At 47.9% G+C, this 16,391-nt stretch overlaps 1 protein-coding gene across 1 annotated transcript; it reads left to right on the top strand.

Annotated features, from left to right (window-relative positions):
• Positions 1-2,173: 2,173 nt before the first annotated feature.
• LOC138679407 (uncharacterized) lies at positions 2,174-14,444 on the top strand. Its single transcript, XM_069767802.1, has 5 exons — positions 2,174-2,236; positions 2,318-2,368; positions 12,155-12,347; positions 12,512-12,668; positions 12,789-14,444. Exons 1-5 carry the CDS (start codon positions 2,174-2,176, stop codon positions 13,003-13,005), a joined length of 681 nt encoding a protein of 226 aa, XP_069623903.1. The 3' UTR covers positions 13,006-14,444.
• The last annotated feature ends 1,947 nt before the right edge of the window (positions 14,445-16,391 follow it).

The following is a 16,391-nucleotide window of genomic DNA, read 5'->3' as shown; positions in this document are numbered from 1 at the left end:
CTCTCCTTTTGAGTTCGGCCAGTAATGGTTTCAGAGCTCTACGCAATAATAACGGCACAATAACTTCTTTCATCCTCCTATCCTTTGCTATCTTTTTTACTGCGGCTTTCGTCCCCTCCTACCAGAACGCTGGGTCCTCTGTGCGCATGTCCACTGCTGCAATGATCGGAGCGTCACTAATGGCGACCTTCGGATGACACATGCGTTCCAGTGATGTCATTGACATGTGACTGGCACGCAGTGTTACTCCTCCCCGCCGGAAGTGACGCTAGTACCAGCGTGGAGACTAGGGACATGCGCCGATTGGAGAGGTTCCGGCGCGTCTGGCTTTAAAACACCGGCCCTCACACATAACGTCACCGCACCTTGAAAAAGAGCAGCGAATCGCGCGTCGGTGGCGGCGATAAACAGGTCCGGCACTACACCTCAGCATGGGTAAGCATTTCTGCTAGAATTTGACTATATACCGTTGTGCTGCTACTAAGCAATGACTGTGCGTTGTGTCACTGTGTCTAATGGTAGGGACACAGTGCAGATGCTTCCCTGACTGATATTTGAGCACTAAGCACTTTACTCTATGGTACTTGTCCGGATACATACCTGTGGCTTACCTGATCCCTTATTATTTTTGTAAATTGTCATTCCTTTGTATTTGTTGTTACTTTGATTTATTTGTAATTAATTAATAAATTTATACATTTTTACATATTCTTTGTGGACTTTATGCTCCATATCTTTCTCATGGTGGCTGCAATAATAAAGTGCGTCTAGATAGATCAGAAAGAATTAAAATTGGTTGGTCCTCAAATCTGATAACTTCTTTTTTTCTGGCGGCCACCATTATGGCTTCTTTGATTCTATAGTAGTGGATTCTGCATATAACATCGCGTGGTCGAGAATCGGAAGTAGGTTTGGGACCCAGAGCGCGATGGATCCTATCAAACTCAATAGAGCCGCCATCCTTGTCGTCCAGCAGGTCTAAGAAGATATTTTGTACTGTACGGTCTAGATCAGAAAACCCAACAGACTCTGGGAGGCCTCGTATACGAATGTTATTTCGTCTATTGCGGTTTTCGAGGTCCTCCATTCCAGATGAGATATCTTCTAATTTTAGGGTATGATCTATTAAGAGATCCCTATGGGCCTGTAGTTCTCGAAAGATATTCTCTAGTGTTTTTTCCACATCCTCTATTCGTGTGGTAAATTCTTTCTGCAAGTTGTGGATTTCTTGCTTATATGTATTTTCAAGCCTACAAGCGAATCTCTCAAGGTCTTTTTTGGTGGGTAGAGCTTTAATGTACCTGCTCAATTTTGCGATGTTCATTTCTACCGAATCTGCGATGTCCTCATCGAAGACATCAGCTGATGAGCTACGTGCGCCCACTGAATCCCCGGACGGGGAGTTATCACAATTAGTAGTGGATGTCATTGCAGACCTTGTATTTCTGGTCTGAGGAGTTGAATTTAGATAACGTTTCATGTCTTCAGAGATAGTTTCCCCAACCGACTTTACGTTCTGTACAGGGATCTTTCTGGTTTTTCCCATAGATGTCTGTGGCAAACACTGTGTGTCTAAAATGGTGGTGGGGTATGGGGGGTGAGGCGGTCACCCCATAGAGCCTAGCACCCCATCAGCAAGGACACCCCGGGCCGAGTTCCCAATATTCAGGAGGGCCGTAAACCAAGCCCCGTGGGCTGGATCCCAAAACCCAAGAATGATGGAAGTAATAGGAGTTGGGTGTTGTTCCAAATTTCGCCACAAGATTGCAGCAGAGACCTTTAATAATTATTCCAGTGTCTTTATGTTAAATCCAGTATTTCAACAATCACTGAAAAATCCAAGAAATATAATAAGAGATGGTGCCTGTAATACTAATAGGACCAATTAGGTTTCCTAATTAAGTTGCAAGAGTGTATCTTATTTGTCAGTGCAGCCAGATCTAGGGCGCAATGTCAGTCTATCCCCTCAACGCAGACCACAGCTAGATTGTTATTTTGTGAGGGTTAAGCGAGTCTTAGGGGTATGGGACAGCAGGGAATGAAGCATATGAGCAAGCCGCAGAGGGTAAGCGATCCTGACCCAAGCAGCAGGTTATAGGCACCCCAACCAGGCCGGACAGTCTCCTCCGCCCAAGGATCACAAGCAGCTGCAGTCTCAGAGAGAGGACCCAAGATGGCGGAGTATGGCGGGAAAAGAAAAGGCCGGGAGGAAGAGGAGACCCCCGAGTCCCCGCAGGTCACTCTCCACCAGGGCCCAGAGCCGGGATCAAGAAGGCCGCGCGCACCTTAGCAGGTAAGTCACCAACCTTCACCTCAGATGTCCAAGGGCCGACCAGAGCTCCGGAGCCACCGATGCAGGAGCGCCAAGGTAAGTGATGGGGGAGGCCGCGTGGAACAGCGGCAAGCTCAGCCGTGGAGGCCAGGCAACAGGGCACACAGCACAGACTCAGGGCGCCAGCACCACTGATCCCTGAGCGACGAGAGCGGGGATATCTCTCCGGAGCAGCGTCTCCCCTCAGCGGCTCCCTTCACAGCGCGGCTGATCCAAAATGGCGCCTCTTCACCCCGCTCACCTCTCACGGCCGCTGGGGCACAGGATAAAACAGCTCCCCAGACACCGCTGCTCGATCCGAACAGTCCCCGGTGTCCCAGCGATATGTGGGGGGTTCGCCTCCCTAGTCTTCCACGATCCGGATTCCAGACCCGACAGCCAGCCAGCGGGGGGAGTGATCTCCCAATAGGCCCCAAGACTGCCTGAGAAACTCTGCTGATCACTTCGGCCCAGCACGGGGGTCCGCACTCCAAACTGACAGGGAGAGCCCCCTGGATGATAAGCTGTCAATCAGCGACCCTCAGGTTAGAGGATGGGTCGTTTGTATCCACTATTAAGTTGGATTATGAGAACCCAGCAGAGGAGCTCTTGAAGAACACGTCTTGCTCCTTAGGCTGCTGGCCACGCCCTCGTGTTTCCTCCTTTTTGATGCTCTGCCAGGCCTTCACTGCGGTGGTTTTCAGTTGTTGTTTGTTTGTGGGCCTTTCTGTCTGAGGTTTAGTCTTTAACAAGTGAAATCCATGCTCAATTGGGTTGAGATCAGGTGACTGACTTGGCCATTCAAGAATATTCCACTTCTTTGCTTTAATAAACTCCTGGGTTGCTTTGGCTTTATATTTTGGGTCATTGTCCATCTGTAGTATAAAACGATGACCAATCAGTTTGGCTGCATTTGGCTGGATCTGAGCACACAGTATGGCTCTGAATACCTCAGAATTCATTCGGCTGCTTCTGTCCTGTGTCACATCATCAATAAACACTAGTGACCCAGTGCCACTGCAGCCATGCATGCCCAAGCCATCACACTGCCTCCGCTGTGTTTTACAGATGATGCGGTATGCTTTGGATCATGAGCTGTACCACGCCTTCGACCTACTTTTCTCTTTCCATCATTCTGGTAGAGGTTGATCTTGGTTTCATCTGTCCAAAGAATGTTCTTCAAGAGCTGTGCTGGCTTTTTTAGATGCTTTTTAGCGAAGTCCAGTCTAGCCTTTTTATTCTTGATGCTTATGAGTGGTTTGAACCGTGTAGTGAACCCTCTGTATTTACTTTCATGCAGTCTTCTCTTTATGGTAGATTTAGATATTGGTATGCCTACCTCCTGGAGAGTGTTGTTCACTTGGTTGGCAGTTGTGAAGGGGTTTCTCTTCACCATGGTGATTATTTTGCGATCATCCACCACTGTTGCCTTCCGTGGGCGCTCAGGTCTTTTTGCATTGATGAGTTCACCAGTGCTTTCTTTCTTTCTTTCTCAGGATGTACCAAACTGTAGATTTTGCCACTCCTAATATTGTAGCATTTTCTCGGATGGGTTTTTCTGTTTTCGCAGCTTAAGGATGGCTTGTTTCACCTGCATGGAGAGCCAGGGCCGGACTGGCCATCGGGCAGTTCTGGCAAATGCCAGAAGGGCTGATGGCAGTAGTGGGCCGCTCGAGTGTGCCGCTGTCGGCACACTCCCCCCGCTGTCGGCACACTCCCGGCCCCGCATTCAACTATACCGGCGTCAGTAGCACCAAATTCTACTAGGCCCAAAAGGATTTCCTGGGCTAGATGCCGTTAAAAAATAGTAGTTAGGTAAACAGGCGGTGTAGCTTGCTTCATGGGTGGGGTATGCTGCTGAGTTGCACCAAATTCTACTAGGCCCAAAAGGATTTCCTGGGCTAGATGCTGTTAAAAAATAGTACTTAGGTAAACAGGCGGTGTAGCTTTCTTCATGGGTGAAGTACGCTGCTGAGTAGCACCAAATTCTACTAGGCCCAAAAGGATTTCCTGGGCCAGATGCTGTTAAAATTAGTACTTAGGTAAACAGGTGGTGGGTAGCTGGGCTACTCTGCTGACTAGCAGACACTGAAGCTTTGGAGCAGACCTCTGAATCCAAGGCCATACTATGAGGAAACAACTCTGCAGATGATCCCACCCACCTGGAATTGACGATGGCAACGTCATGTAAAACTCAGCAAGGGGACGAAATAAATTCAGCCACAGACACCAGTTAAGTGGCATCAATTTCGCCAGAGTTTTTTAACCCCCTTCTGACCTCGGACGGGATAGTACGTCCGAGGTCAGCTCCCCTGCTTTGATGCAGGGCTCCGCAGTGAGCCCGCATCAAAGCCGGGACATGTCAGCTGTTTTGAACAGCTGACATGTGCCCGTAATAGGCGCGGGCAGAATCTCGATCTGCCCGCACCTATTAACTAGTTAAATGCCGCTGTCAAACACAGACAGCGGCATTTAACCACCGCTTCCAGCCGGGTGGCCGGAAATGATCGCATCGCCGACCCCCGTCACATGATCGGAGGTCAGCGATGCTTCAGAATAGTAACCATAGAGGTCGTTGAGACCTCTATGGTTACTGATGACCGGTGGCTGTGAGCGCCACCCTGTGGTCGGCGCTCACAGCACACCTGCAATTCTGCTACATAGCAGCGATCTGATGATCGCTGCTATGTAGCAGAGCCGATCGTGCTATGCCTGCTTCTAGCCTCCCATGGAGGCTATTGAAGCATGGCAAAAGTAAAAAAAAATGTGAAAAAATAAAAAAAATATAAAAGTTTAAATCACCCCCCTTTCGCCCCAATCAAAATAAATGAATTAAAAAAAAATCAAATCTACACATATTTGGTATCGCCGCGCTCAGAATCGCCCGATCTATCAAATAAAAAAAAGCATTAACCTGATCACTAAACGGCGTAGCGAGAAAAAAATGCGAAACGCCAGAATTACGTGTTTTTGGTCGCCACGACATTGCATTAAAATGCAATAACGGGCGATCAAAAGAACGTATCTGCACCAAAATGCTATCATTAAAAACGTCATCTCGGCACGCAAAAAATAAGCCCTCAACCGACCCCAGATCATGAAAAATGGAGATGCTACGAGTATCGGAAAATGGCGCAATTTTTTATTTTTTTTTTAGCAAAGTTTGGATTTTTTTTTCACCACTTAGGTAAAAAATAACCTAGTCATGTTAGGTGTCTATGAACTCGTACTGACCTGGAGAATCATAATGGCAGGTCAGTTTTAGCATTTAGTGAACCTAGCAAAAAAGCCAAACAAAAAAACAAGCGTGGGATTGCACTTTTTTTGCAATTTCACCGCACTTGGAATTTTTTTCCCGTTTTCTAGTACACGACATGCTAAAACCAATGATGTCGTTCAAAAGTACAACTCGTCCCGCAAAAAATAAGTCCTCACATGGCCAAATTGACGGAAAAATAAAAAAGTTATGGCTCTGGGAAGGAGGGGAGTGAAAAACGAACACGGAAAAACGAAAAATCCCAAGGTCATGAAGGGGTTAAAATGGTTGGCGAGGTGATTTTCAAAAATCATCAAGCTTTTAGTCTGCCCAAGATGACACAGGGGTAGAAAAGTCCTTGCGGATCCAGGATTTGTTCATCTTGATGAACGTTAGTCTGTCTACATTGTCACTGGACAACCACGTGCGCTTATCTGTCAGCACACCACCAGCAACGCTGAACACACGTTCAGAGAGAATGCTGGCTGCGGGGCATGACAAGATCTCCAAGGCGTGAGTGGCGAGCTCAGGCCATTTTTCAAGATTGGAAGCCCAAAATGAGCAAGGGTCCAGTTCCACAGTCATGGAATCGATGTTAACTTGGAGATACTCTTGTACCATCCTCTCTAGGCATTGGCTGTGCGTCAGACTTCTTGTCTCCTGTGGCCTTGCAAAGGATGGTCTAAAAAAAAATCTTGAAATGATTGGAAAAAATTGCTGTTACCATCAGATACGATGATACTGTTACGGTTTGAGTGATGACTCGATAGTCCCATGGTTGGCAAGTTAGAACTCAGAGATTCACTACGTGCACCACTGGTGTTTTGTGGAAAAGTAGATGTTACATTCTGTAACAGTCTCTGCTGATACTCCTGCATGCGTGAATCCCTTTCTATGGCAGGAATTATTTCGCCAAATTTGCTTTGGATTGGGGATCTAAGAGTGTGGCAACCTAGTAGTTGGCATTACTTCGGATTCTGACAATCCGAGGGTCATTTTGCAGGTAGTGCAGCAAGAAGGTACTCATGTGTCTTGCCCATCCAGGAGGACTAAGTCCTTGTTGTCTTGGTGGTGGCGAGGTGAGAATTATGCTTCCTTCGTCAGCCCTCTCCCCCCAACCTCGCACAACAGAAATTTGATCAAGGTCTCCCTCATCTGATGAGTCTTCCATGCCCAGCGCCAGTTCATCCTCCACTTCTTCCTCGCCTCCTGCACCTTCCTCAACAGTTTGGCTGCTACCATGCGCCCTCGGTAATCCCTCTCCCCCAGCCTCCAATGCCAGCCGACTTGGTGCTGCCAACCTTCTTGACCTTGGAGATATGATCCCTTCGGCATACGACTCCTCCTGTTCCTCCTCCTCCTCTTGTTCCACCACCTGACTCCGAACACTGTATAAGGTGTGCTCCAGCATGTAAATCACCAGAATGGTCATGCTGATAATGGCATTGTCAGCACTAAACATCTTCATCGCTTATTTCAAAACTGTGCAGAAGGGTGCATAGGTCCCTGATCTGAGACCACTCCTGCAGCGTGATTTGCCCCACCTCTTGATCTCATTGGCCCAGGCTATACATCATAACGTATTACACCAGGGCTCGTCGGTGCTGCCACAGTCGCTGCAACATGTGCAGAGTTGAATTCCACAGTGTGGGCACATCGCATTTCAGCCGGTGAACTGGCAGGCCCAACGACTTCTGTAGAGATGCAAGTTGTCGAGCTGCGGGATGCGAACGGCGGAAATGAGCACACAACGACCGTGCCCTCTGCAGAAGCCCATCTAGTACGGGATAGTGGGATAAAAATTGCTGGACAACCAGGTTCAAAACTTGAGCCATACAAGGCACGTGTGTGACATTGCCCCGGTGAAGGGCCGCACCCAGGTTTGCAGCATTGTCGCACACAGCCTTCCCTGGCTGCAGGTTGAGTGGAGACAACCATTGATGGAACTCGGTCTCCAGAGCTGACCACAGCTCCTCAGCTGTGTGACTCACATTTTCCAGACATTTCAATGTAAACACTGCCTGATGCCGTTGAGCCCTGGTGACAGCATAGTGAGGTGGTGTGCAGGAATCTTTCTGCGCAGTTACAATGCGGGTGGCATTACCAGACAGGCTTTGGGTGCAGGTGGAGGACCGAGAGGAGGTTGAGGAGGCAGAAGCAGTGGAGGAACTTCTAGATACAGAGGATCAATGAGCAACTCGTGGCGACGGCAAGACTTGGACAGCAGCCCCTTTTCCTGATGTCGCTGTAGTTACACAGTGCCCAGTCACTGACATGTAATGCTCCTGTCCATGTCTACTCGTCCAAGTGTCTGTGGTGAAATGCACCCTATCACACACAGAGTTTCTCAAGGAAGAGGTGATGTTTTGTGCGACATGCTGGTGTAGCGCAGGCACAGCTTTCTTTGAGAAGTAGTGGCTAATGGGCATCTGGTTCTGGGGCACTGCGACAGACATAAGGTCTCGAAAAACCTCTGTGTCCACCAGGCGGAAAGGCATTTCTGTAGCCAACAGCTTGCAGATGGAGAAATTCAATCTCTTAGCTTTGTCATGGCTAGGAGGAAATGGTCTTTTACTTGTCCACATCTGAGGGACTGAGGGCTGGCTGCCGTGCTTAGACGGAGTTGAGTAGGGTGTCCCCGGCAAACTGCTGGTCTGTGAGGAAGGTGCAGGCGGAGATGTTATGTTGCCTTGATCAAAATGTGGTGTCGAATCGATGTCAGAGAGCGCTCAACACCATCAGGTGTTTCCACTTGCAAATGTCCTGACGACCTGCCAATCACACTGGCTGTTGCGGGTAAAGAGTTGGACGGTCTGCATCCAAAACCATGTGCGACTGCTGTCCCCACAGTCACAGAGGATGAAGAGGACGTGGATGCACTTGATGGGGCAGACGGTGGTTGACCCGGCCCACTAGGCTGCATTGTAGCACAGTGAGCTTCCCACTGCAACTTATGCCTCATATCCATATGACGGTTCATGCATGAAGTACTCAAGCTAGTGATTTTTTGGCCTCTACTGAGATTTTGTTGACAAATCTTACAGACAACATGAGTTGGGTCATCCTTTGCGATGCCAAAAAATGCCCAGGCTATGCAAGGTTAGAGCCCGTGCGACTTGAAGAGCCACCACGACTTCTGGTCTGAGGCACAGTTGGGGTTGAGGATGCAGTTGTTGACGTGCTTTCAGTACTCCATCTCTGTCCAGGAAGGCGCACCGTTACCTCGTCGTCAGACTCGTCTCTAGTATCCTCCTCCACCTCCTCTGCTGACCTCATAGACTGGTGGACTGGGGGTTGACAGTAAGTGGGGTCTACAACCTCGTCATCATCATCCTGTGTGTTCTCACACCCGACGTCCTAGGAGCCAACCTCTTCCTGCCCCGACCGAAAAGTTAAGTTTTCTTTTCAATCAGGTATCTCAGTCTCATCATCATCTTCCTCATTGTCTCCACCAACAGGAGTTACAGTTTGGGAACGAGGGTCTACATTATGCTCAGAACCTTCTTGATCTGGGCCTGGATCCGACTCAAAGATTCTGGGCATCAGTGCAGATCATTTCCTCGTCTGGATTCACAGAAGCTCTGGAGCAGACCTATGATTTCCAGGCTATAGTATGCGTAAACAGCTCTACAGACTCAACCATGTGTGTTACCCCATGCTCAGACGGGCAGCTGGAGACTTGGGAGCTGTGAGGAAGCAAGTGCGATTGGGGTGACAACTCTGAGGACTGGAGTAGTTGTGATGCTGAAGTTGACATGGAGGAGAGCCCACTTGAACAAGCACTTGATATCCATTCAAGCACCTGCTGTTTTTGTGCCTCATATGGAATTTTTGGCGATGGTTGTAGCGATGGTCGTAAGAAAGGGATCATATCAGATTGTCCACGAAAATAAGTAGACATCTTACTTTGACTGGAAGATGGTCTTTCTTCTGCAGATGTTTCTGTTGCTTTACCACCTACCCCACGGACACAACCTTTTTTTCCCTTTCCAACACGCCTATTCCCCTTTCCACCAGCAGCAGGCCTTTTGCCACTCATTTTAGTGCTTAACTAATTGGCAACTTTGTATCTGTAGTTGTTGGCACAACAATCGATGGATGAAAACCGAGCAGAACTGAGTGGCCAAACTGTGGTACTAGGCCCAAAACTAATAACTGGATTAGATGTAGTAAAAATAGAGATACACAGGCGGTATAGTTAGTTTCACAGGCGGGCTACTCTGCTGACGTGCAGACTGCTCCTAGGCCCAAAACTATTAACTGGGTTAGCTGCAGTAAAAATTGAGATACACAGGCGGTGTAGCTAGCTTCACAGGCGGGCTACTCAGATGACTATCAGACAATGCTACCAGCCCAAAAGGATTGGCTGAGCTAGATTACACCAAATGCTGTGACAAACACTTGCACAGCACTGGCACAGACCTGCCTGGCAAACAGTGCTATGAACTGCTGTAACCTACCCTGAAAAGGGCTGATATTACAACTAGTCCCGACTCCTCCCGACTCCCTAAACCTATCTCTCTGACAATTCACTCCAAAAAAAACACTCTTAGTCTGTATAGCGCCCACAGCAGCAGCCGTACCGTCTAACACTAAGCTGCAGTAGTGAGGAAATGGTGGCGACAGGGCAAATGGCTGGTTCTTATAGGGCAAGGAGGACATGTGACATACACAGCCAATGACACATGCCCTTGCTTGTGTGCATCACATGCACATTGCTGTGTGTGTGCACTGCTGATAGGCTGAGAGACTGCACCGCCCCACTGTAAATGCGGGCAAGAATTAAAAATGGAGATCGGCGTTATTTCAGCACAGATCTATCCCCTGCCCACTATACACTGAAACAGTCTAATCAAGCTAGGCTTTTGGTGAACGAACAGTTGTCGAACAGAAACTCGAACAGCCAAATTTTAAGCAAATTGTTCGGGTTTGATGACCGACTCGAACACCGATGACCAACTCGAACACCGTCCGAAACAGCTCGAATTTGAAATTGGCGAACAGTTCGACTCGAACACCGCTCACCTCTACTGCTCAACCCTTTTACTACAGCACTGTTCGTTTGCAACTGAATTGCCCCTGTCGGACGCGCTTTCCTCGCTTTATGGTATCCAGCAGTCCCCCAGGTATAATGCACAACCGTTTAGAACCACTGGATCATATACCCGTATCTATAGCCTATATATATATATACATACATATATATATATACATATATATCGATATATGACTCCTATGCTCGATATTTGTCCTCTCTCTAGCACATACCCACTATAGCGGGCTCCTACAATCCGGACGCTCTCTGGCTCTTACAGAGCACTCCTCCATATCCAGGTATAAAACATACTTAGTGACCTCATGTATATATTACTTCTCTGCCACATCACCTTTTATGGGTCCCTGTCATGCATTAGGTTACCGCTCTACATGGTGCTACATGAGCCAGCATTGTCACCATATATTCAGCTATTGGTCTAACACTAACATCCTTTTTCTTACAGCACAATAGACACTGTTCTGTATGTATAATGGTTTATGTTCAGACTTATTTTGTAGGTACTCACCTCATAGTCACCCTAATCCGTTCTATAGAACTACACCAGCGCTTCTATGGGTGGTTTCACACTTGCGTTTTTGTCTGCAGCGTTTTTTGTACAAAAAAACGCATGCGTTTTTTTCCCTATATTTAACATTAAAAACGCATGTGTTTTTTTTGTACGCGTTTGGTCGCGTTTTGCAGCGCATGCGTTTTTTTGCTGCATGCGTTTATTTGCAGAAATGCAACATGTATTTTTGAGAGGCGTTTTTTTGACACATAAAAACGCATGCGTTTTTTGTGTCAAAAAATACATTGGAGTCAATGGAAACGCATGCATTTTTTTGTGCATGCGTGTGCATGCGTTTTTAAACGCATGCGTTTCAATTTAGATAAAGTGGTCTAGGCACTGATAAGCCACCCTCTAGCAGCAGGGTGATAAAAGGGAGGTTGGGGGAAGTTTCTGGACACTTCTCATCAGACTCCCAAGAAGACAAGACACTGTCGGGACGCATTTTGGTGGACAAGACCCAGAGCAATGTGAGTATATCCTAGCGAATGCCTTTATTTTCAATTTTTTTGATCTACATATCCTAATTTCTTCCATTTTTTCTTTCAACATGCATCAGAATGTCTTCTGCGGAGTCTTCATCTGATGAGGAGTTTGAGCCACGTCAGTCGGAAGTGGATCATGTGAGTGAGGTGAGTTTTTGGCTCGTCAGCTTGGTAAGTATTCACTGTCACATCGACACATGTGACAATTTGATTTTTCTTTTTTTTTTTAGAGCACTTCTACTGAGGGACAGACAGATAGCGACGGAGCAGCGGAGTCAAGGTCCGGTGGGAAGACGGCAGCGGGTATGTATACAAGGCAGACTGTCCTCATTGTAATATTCTTGAATCTTCCTTTCTTTACCCTTGTATTTCTTTTAATTTTTCTTCTAGAATCCTTTTCTAAGTTGACTTTCATATTCATGCCATTTCTCATCATCTGTTAATTTTTTTTCCTAATGTGATTGAGCAAACTTAAATGATTTTCTTTTAATTTTAGGTTTCACAACGGGACGATGACCGGATAGATAACTACCTCCTGATAACCCTTGTCCAGGAGCGAGTTCCGTTGTGGGACGGCCGGGATCCACAGCATTCAGTAAACAGCACACTATGCCGCTTATGGAGTGAGGTGGCACAAGCGTTGTGGAATGGCTGGGAGAATGCCCCGCCACGGGTCCGCAATGCATTTGGTAAGTATTGCACTGCAGTGTGAAACAGCAGACTTTGGTTGTGCTCTCTTGACTGTGTGTGATGAAAGAAACTTTTCGGAGTTTCTTTCATCACACACAGTTGTCTTTGCACGCACGACCAAAAGTCCATTTTCTGACCATTATATTTTATTTTTATTTCACAGTGGAGAAAATAAGAACACGCTGGCGTTCCATGAAGGACCGCTTCAACAAGGACGTGCGCGCAGAGAATCGTGCTGCAAGTGGTTCCGGAGCAAGGCACCGGCTGTACAAGTACCATCGTGTGCTGTCGTTTTTAAGACCGGTCCTTCTCATGAGAACGTAAGTATTTCTCACATGCTTCCGGTTGTATTGCATTGACATAATATGTAATTTCAAATTCCACAGGATGTACCGTCTTGTTATATTTTGGTATTAATTTTCTGTTTCCTTTTTTCACAGCACACAGCACGACTGTCGCCCCAGGTTCTGGAGCGGTCCTTCAGCCGGCAGCCACGGACCCGTCCCAGCCATCCAGCAGCGCAGCAGCAGGTGGGCCTTCCACACTCACTGGAGACCAGGGAGCTGGCCCATCAGGTATTCCCCTTTCGCAGTCCTCTTTCATCATCCCGGCAGCGACAGAGGGCTTCGGATAGATCACTCATGCCCGAGTTTTTGAACTTGAGCTCGGTTTTACACGAAGCAATCAAGGCTTTAGGTGACAGAATGGATGTGTCTCATAACCTTTTAAATTGCAGGATCCAGGATGTCACCAAAAGCCTTGATCAAGTTAAAGCCGATCTCTAGAGGCCAGCTCATCATTTTTTTAACCAAATAGAGCAGGGCATGTGGGAACACCTTAGCCCTGATCTCCAGCTCAGTGTGATGCAGGCCTGCAATATTGCTTTTGTGCAGGCTATGCAGCAGAGTCGCAATGTACAGCAAACAGTGGCGGCATATCCAACTGTGCCGTCACTGTCACGATTAACCTTCATTCCTACCTCTGCTGCATACCACTGCACGGCCACCTCTATTCCATCCACAGGTGTACTCCACTACAGCGCCAACACGATGACGAGTGCGGTTGGACATCCCACCGCCACCACTGTGACAACCGCTGCTCCGGCTTGGACCTCCTCCACTGACACCACGATGCCGCAGGACCCTAGCGTGGCTTTTCGGCCCGGCCCCCTCCCGATGCAGCAGGACCCAGGCATGGCGTATCGGACCGGCCCCCCCCGATGCAGCAGGACAGAGACATGGCTTTCCGGGCAGGACATCCCCCGATGCAGCAGGACCCAGGCATGGCGTATCGGACAACCCCCCCGATGCAGCAGGACCCAGGCATGGCTTTCCGGGCAGGACACCCCCCGATGCAGCAGGACCCAGGCATGGCGTATCGGACCAGCCCCCCCCGATGCAGCAGGACCCAGGCATGGCTTTCCGGGCAGGACCCACCCCGATGCAGCAGGACCCTGGCAGGGCTTTATGTTCCCCCCCACCAGCAATGCAGCAGGACCCTGGGAGGGCATTATGTTCCCCCCCTCCAGCAATGCAGCAGGACCCTGGGAGGGGTTTATGTCCCCCCCCCCCAACGATGCACCAGGACCCTGGCAGGGCTTTATGTTTCCCCCCCACTACGATGCAGTTGGACTCTGGCATGGCCGAGCGATCCACAATTGAAATGGACTGTGAGATAGTAGAGCCGGACCCAGACGTGTCTCCCGCCACCACGCAACAACATATGAGCCTACCAAGACGTCCCCCTACCAGGAAAACACAAAAGAAAACTCCGAAAACCCATAAAAAAAAAAAACTCTTGGTATTCCTCCCCCATCACCTACCGATGTGTCTGTATTGTCAGTTTTGTCTCACCCTTCCAGTGCGTCTCAAGCCTCTCATGTGTTAAGCCCCATCCCCGAACTTCCAGACCCTTCCAGTTTCATTGCCCCTTCTCCTGCCACCTCTGCCTCCTCCACGGTGAGCCAGGCTTCAGTTCTTAACACCCCCCGTTTACGTCACTCTACCCCAAGCCGTCGCGGTACAACCCGTCGCGGTACCAAAAAATAAGTTTTTAAATTTGTTTGTTAACTAAATAAAAAAATGTTAATTTGCCACAATTATGTTTGGTTTATTGTGTCTATCACCGCCGTCAATACACACCAATAAACTTCGCCACACACTTATTCTTTGGGCCAAAACATATCTCCAGTAGTTTAAAATACAAGACTACATCTATATGTGTGTCTTTAGGTTTGATAATGCGGATGTGCTTTCCATCCACCGCCCCTAAACAGTTGGGGAAATCACACACATCCAAAAATTTATCGGACATTTCACGCCACATGTCCACGGTGGGTACTGGTATAAACTCCTCACGGAGTACATTCCATAACGCACGACAGGTGTCCACAACGATTCCGGACAGGGTTGATATTCCAAGGCGGTATTGGAAGTGGAGGGAAGATAAACTCTCCCCTGTGGCAAGAAATCTAGAAGAAAAACACACAAAAAAACCAACATTAAAATCTACTCTTTTTATGGTGTGTTTAAAAATAACAAAAAGAAAAAAACACATAAAATACATGTCATAATAACCAAAATTTGGACTGTCATTGGTTTAGATTTTGAACGTACCTTAATGTCACTAGCAGACGTTCCTCGGGTGGAATCGCATGACGGAGCCGTGTGTCCTGTCGCCGTATGGCTCCTTGGACACGAGACAGCAATTCCTGGAACGATTCTTGCGACATTCTCGTGTAATCCTGGAATTTCTCCGGGTTGGCATTCAGCTCGGCAGCATAGAGTGTGTGATAGGCTCCACGGCTCTCACGCACTTCAATGATGGGGTGCTTCCAAAAATGCCTACGTTGTCTCCTTCTCCATCTTTGGCGGTTTCGGTCTTGCTCCCAAGCAAAAGCACAGGCCAGAAAAATCTTGAAGCTGAAACCCAGGTTGAAATAAAAGCTCTCCATGGAAAGATCCATCATGGCACAGGAAACAGTAGCAAGCTGTTAAAATTTCTGTACCCCTAGGGTCAATATATAGAGAGCCAATCATATACGCCCCCTCTCTATTCCCATTGGTGGTGTCAGGTTATCTTTTTTTGGCTTCTTGAATTTTTTTGTGAAATGTGCAAAAAAACGCAAACGCATGCAAAAATGCATGTAAACGCGTGTAAACGCTGCGTTTTTTTTACGCATGCATTTAACGCATGCGTAAAAAAAAACAGCATTTACATGCGTTTACATGCGTTTTTGCATGCGTTTTAAACGCATTAAAAACGCTGCAGACAAAAACGCAAGTGTGAAACCAGCCTAAGCGCGGCCCTGCGCTTAGTAACCCGATGTTTACCCTGGTTACCCGGGGACTTCGGCATCGTTGGTCACTGGAGAGCTCTCTGTGTGACAGCTCTCCAGCGACCACACAACGACTTACCAACGATAACGGCCAGGTCGTATTGCTGGTCGTGATCGTTGGTAAATCGTTAAGTGTAACGGTACCTTAAAGGGACTCTGTCACCTGAATTTGGAGGGAACAATTTTCAGCCATGGAGGCGGGGTTTTCGGGTGTTTAATTCACCCTTTCCTTACCCGCTGGCTGCATGCTGGCTGCAATATTGGATTGAAGTTCATTCTCTGTCCTCCATAGTACACACCTGCGCAAGGCAAGATTGCCTTGAGCAGGCATGTACTACGGAGGTCAGAGAATGAACTTCAATCCAATATTGCAGCCAACATGCAGCCAGAGGGTAAGGAAAGGGTGAATCAAACACCCGAAAAAAAAATGCTCCTTCCTCTCCGCAGTCAGTGCCTGATCCATACTCCCCTCCAGTCAGCCCTCACACTGGGTTAATGGCAGCGTTAATGGACCGCGTTATGCCGCGGTGTAACGCACTCCATTAACACAGCTATTAACCCTGTGTGACCAACTTTTTACTATTGATGCTGAGTATGCAGCATCAATAGTAAAAAGATCTAATATTACAAATAATAATAAAAAAAAGGGTTATTCTCACCCTCCGACGTGCGCGCTGTCCTCGGCAGTGCAAGCGGCAGGTTCCGG

This window comes from Ranitomeya imitator, chromosome 1 (assembly GCF_032444005.1).
Source record: "Ranitomeya imitator isolate aRanImi1 chromosome 1, aRanImi1.pri, whole genome shotgun sequence".
Taxonomy (NCBI): domain Eukaryota; kingdom Metazoa; phylum Chordata; class Amphibia; order Anura; family Dendrobatidae; genus Ranitomeya; species Ranitomeya imitator.
The sequence above is the reverse complement of the archived record's forward strand: the minus strand, read 5'-3'. Positions and strand labels throughout refer to the sequence as shown.

Bases quoted from the DNA above. Each gene is read 5' to 3' on its own strand.
- LOC138679407 (XM_069767802.1), top strand. From the start codon at position 2,174: ATGGCGGAGTATGGCGGGAAAAGAAAAGGCCGGGAGGAAGAGGAGACC. The intron at 2,237-2,317 runs GTCACTCTCCAC...CCTTCACCTCAG, and splicing joins AGACCCCCGAGTCCCCGCAG to ATGTCCAAGGGCCGACCAGA. The intron at 12,348-12,511 runs GTAAGTATTGCA...TTTATTTCACAG, and splicing joins ACGGGTCCGCAATGCATTTG to TGGAGAAAATAAGAACACGC.